The sequence below is a fragment of the Poecilia reticulata genome, linkage group LG14 (assembly GCF_000633615.1).
Source record: "Poecilia reticulata strain Guanapo linkage group LG14, Guppy_female_1.0+MT, whole genome shotgun sequence".
Classification (NCBI taxonomy): Eukaryota; Metazoa; Chordata; class Actinopteri; order Cyprinodontiformes; family Poeciliidae; genus Poecilia; species Poecilia reticulata.
The window spans coordinates 19,161,794-19,166,056 of record NC_024344.1 but is presented as its reverse complement, the minus strand read 5'-3'; the positions used below and the strand labels follow the sequence as shown (position 1 = coordinate 19,166,056).

General features: G+C 42.2%; 1 protein-coding gene across 4 annotated transcripts in view; it reads left to right on the top strand.

The window, feature by feature from the left end:
• Window positions 1–4,263, top strand: part of LOC103476142 (matrix metalloproteinase-18) — a 15,134-nt gene that overhangs the window by 9,138 nt on the left and 1,733 nt on the right. For 3 of the 4 annotated variants that reach the window (XM_008428275.2, XM_017308460.1, XM_017308459.1), the window contains exons 4-10: window positions 648–796; window positions 869–997; window positions 1,121–1,276; window positions 2,366–2,495; window positions 2,573–2,709; window positions 2,852–3,011; window positions 4,064–4,164. In XM_008428275.2, the coding sequence (XP_008426497.1) occupies window positions 648–796; window positions 869–997; window positions 1,121–1,276; window positions 2,366–2,495; window positions 2,573–2,709; window positions 2,852–3,011; window positions 4,064–4,164 (962 nt within the window). The remainder of the gene's footprint in view (window positions 1–647; window positions 797–868; window positions 998–1,120; window positions 1,277–2,365; window positions 2,496–2,572; window positions 2,710–2,851; window positions 3,012–4,063; window positions 4,165–4,263) is intronic. The other variant, XM_008428276.2, reaches the window with a different exon arrangement.

Below are 4,263 nucleotides of genomic sequence, written 5' to 3'. Positions count from 1 at the left end.
GCCGATCTATGTTTTTGCATCCACCTGAATAATGTGTAGTTGCGCCACTGTCTTGAAGACTGCTGTATGTATCCTGGAGCTGCCTGCCAACATGTTTTGTACTTTTTAAAGAAAATAACTCACTAATCATCATAAGCTGCAGTCCTACAAATTTTCAGAGGGATAAGGAAAAGAAAGACATTAAAGAATCAAGCTTGTCATTGGAAGAGTGAGTCTTTATAAGATGATAAATAATGAAATGTAATCCCCAGGAAGAAAAACAACAACAAAAAAAGATGCTAAAGTTTAGTTTTAAAAGAAAATTCTCCTCTAAGAACAATAAAGGAACAGTTAGGGAAGTTTTCATTTTGGTGTGTGTGCACAACTCATACACCATCTCATACACCATGGACAGGCAAGGCAGAGGCTACAAATGGAGTATCTCCCTGCGGCATCGGTTTGAAAAGCTTGTCACGTGTTTAAAAGTAAGATCTCAAATGTATGAAACTGTTGCTACAAGAATACATGTAAGAGAATCTTAAGAAGTTGAGAAAGTCCACTCAGATGCGGCAGACCTGAAGGACATCTAACTCTTCTTTATGTTGATTAAATACATTAACTATTTCACATGACTTTATGTAAATTAAAGGAAAAATGTGCTTCTGCAGGATTGCTGGTGAAAATCTGCCTTTCCCAGCCAGCAGGACTCTCAAAGCCATCAGGACAGCGCTGAAGCTGTGGTCCAGCGTTTCCCTCGTTAGATTCCGCAGGAGGGAAGCAAAAGAGGCTGACGTTAGCATTGCTTTTGTCAGCGGAGGTGAGCTTTGTGACGAGCCGGGTGATTAAAAAACACGTATCATCTAGATTGATGACACGGCGGTGTTTTCAGCAGACCACGGCGATGGATCTCCCTTCTCTGGCAAAGGGGGAGCTCTGGCTCACGCCTTCCTCCCTGGTCTGGGAATCGGAGGGGACGTGCACTTCGACTCTGCGGAGGAATGGACCTTAAATTATACTGGTACGGGATTTTAAAAAGGAGTTAGAATCCTGCTGTTCGCTCATCTAACTCCTAACATTCCTCCGGGTTTCTGTGAGGTTTTGTTCTGATTCTGAATGTGTGTGACCCGTCATCCCGTTTCAGGTATCAGCCTGCCTGTTGTTGCAGCTCATGAATTCGGCCATGCTCTTGGTCTCTCCCACTCCTCTGACCTGGGATCCGTCATGTACCCAGCTTACAACTTTGCACCCAGTTTGGAGCTCTCCTTTGACGACGTGAAGAGCATCCAGCACCTTTATGGTGAGCGTGAATCCTAAAAGCCTTACGCTGTGCGGGATGAGAGAAGTCACCTCTCAGCGAGTCAGTCGTATGATCTGCATCCCACCTCTTATGTTCAGCCATAGAAAATTCTCCAAAGCCACCAGATTGAATTTCTGTTTGTGTTTCTCGTCCACAGCATTCTTCAGGTGAACACACAGATTTTTATTCATATTTAGTTCTTTTTTTAAAAGAGGCAGTAGGCCTACTATGTATTTTCCACAAACTGTCATTATAATGCACAATCAAGTAACTATGTAAAAGAACTCTGACTTCTTAATTTGACGCCTTGAAATTGTCTCTGTCTCTTAAAAAAAAAAAAAACTCCAATTGTCGAAAAGAAGAAGTTGTGAAGGATGATGAAAAAGTGTGAAAATGACTCTTCACACTGTTGAAGAGTCGTTTGCAACCTTGCTACAAGCCGTCACTTAGCCTGAAGGCAACATATGATCAAAAGCTCTTCAAAGTTTATTTCACGCTCATCAGATTTTTCTTCCGACCTCGACCCGCTGACACCGCTCCTCACCACAGACATACCCTGCAATGAAAATCACAATCACAAAAGAAATCAATTCAGCCGAAATGATGACCATTTCGTGGTCTCTGTCATTTGCAACTGTGTGACGGAACTTGCATCACCGCCTCCAGGCTGGCCGCTTTCTTCTTCTGTCTGCACTTCAAAAACAGCAAAAACATTTCTGTCTAGTCATGATGCAGACACTCTTTCTTGTACTGCACACACCTCTGTTTACAGCCAGTAAAGGGGCAGTATCATGTAAAATCAACTTTTTTTGAGGCGTACATCATATTATGATGTTGTTCCCTCAAAAAAAAAAAAAAAAAAAAAAACATCCCTGGAGTTTTGCCTTGATTCTTTCCCAGTTTTTAGAGGAATCCTTTAATCTCCTGTGGCAAGTCTTGAACGAGCTATTTACAGTCCTACTGAACGAACGAGGCTGTTATTCAGTGACGTGACTCAGTAATATTTTTTGCACGGCTCCGTAAACTGTGGTTCCACCGGGGTGGGATAAGACAGTTCTTCTACGTTTATGTTTTCTTTTGCTGCCTCAGGTGAAAACCCCAACTTCCACCTACAGTCACTAAAAAGGCCTCCACCGAAAACCCCTGACAAATGCGATCCAGATCTGTCCTTTGATGCTGTGACCGAATTACAACAGGAGGTGGTGTTTTTCAAAGACAGGTGTGTGTTTCCTCAAGAGTGTGCTTTTTTTTCTGTTGAAGATCATTGGTTTACTTCAGAGCTTTCTGACTTTACAGATTCATGTGGCGAAAACATCCCAGCTTTGTTGAAACGCGCATCGCCCTCATCAGCAGCCTGTGGTCAGACTCTGTACCGTCTCACCTGGACGCCGTGTATGAGAACGTGGAGAAAAACTTTATTCTATTTTTCAAAGGTAATACATGGATTGGAATGAGGACTCTAGACAGAAGCTCTGCAGGAGTCTTAAAATGAGTCTCACCTGAACTGCAAACACACATAAGGTGTTAATGTGATGGTTTTGAAGAAGGAAAAAAAAAAACGTATTTTTCTTGCAGGTGATCAGTACTGGAAAGTGCAGCAGTTAATTCTACAGGAAGGTTTTCCCAGAAACATCTCAGACCTGGGCTTCCCCTCCAGAATAAAGTCGGTGGATGCTGCTCTGCACTTCAGAGACGATCGCTACACCGTGTTCTTCACCGGCCATGAGTGTTGGAGGTCGGTCACATTCTCGCATTTCCCATATTTTTCTTTGATTTGTCTATTTGTGTCATGCCGGGACAAATGAAGAAAAGTTCTTGCATTAAATTAAATCAACATAGAATCCAGTCGCATATCTCATCTAAAAGCAACAATGTACTGTAGGAATGAACGGGAGATGGACATCTGAAAATAATCCAGGTTCTAATCTGCTAATCTGTCTATATTCCAACCCTCACCAGATAGAGAACAAGATCCTGGACATAAGTGGCCAAAAGAAACTCCCACTGGCTGGGCTGAGTTCAGCTCTATTCAAACTCTAATTAAATTTTTCATAGACAGTCTGGTTCATTGGGGAGGTGTGAATACTTAAACTCTGATGTGAACCAAAAAAGCGAACTATGGTCCAACTAAAACCCTAGGTCTCAGTTTGGTTTAAGTGAACTCAAGTGTAGTTCAAATGTACATGTGAACACCAAGTGGACTGAGGACTGCTCCAAAAACAGGAAGTAGACTATAATACGAGGAATTCTGGGTAAGTACAGCCTGGTTGACTGCTTTTGGAAGTCTCCCACTGGGAGGAGACCCAGAACTAAGGATTATCCCATCTGACCTGGGAACGCCTTTAGATCTCAAAGAATGAATTGGAGGATGTTGCTGCCTGCTGGGGACAGAAATATCTGGGTTTCCATTCAGGACTTTTCCCCCAGAAACAGACGGATAAACTTGACGGGTCTTATTGCCTTGTCTCATCTATCCCAGAATGTCTCTTCTGTCAAAATTGCTCTGTAAATGCTGATTCAATCGCAAAGAAAACATCACTAAATCTTCCAGATGTCTGGAGGATTTAGAGACGAACATCTGAATGCTGATAGCATTCTGACGAACTCTGATATTGGGTACAGAGTAGACCTGATGTTCTGCTTCCTTTTCAGTTATGATGAAACAAGAGAACAACATATTTCCCATGTGAATGTAGACTAGATTGACTCACACGGTGTATCATTTTGTTACTCAATGAAGCCAAGAGGAAAATAACATCTGTTTACTCAAATGTGTGTCATATTTAGGTACAATGAATTGCGGGCCGTGATGGAGGGATCACCAATGCTCATCGAGCAACAGTGGCTGGAAATCCCATTCCCTGTAGACGCAGCTGTCTACTACGAGGGTAGTTAAATAATCTCTCTTCTGTTTGTTTTTTGTGGCTTTACAGAAACAAAACGCACAGGGAATGAGATTTCAGTTGTTTTTGAAATTAGCTTTTTTT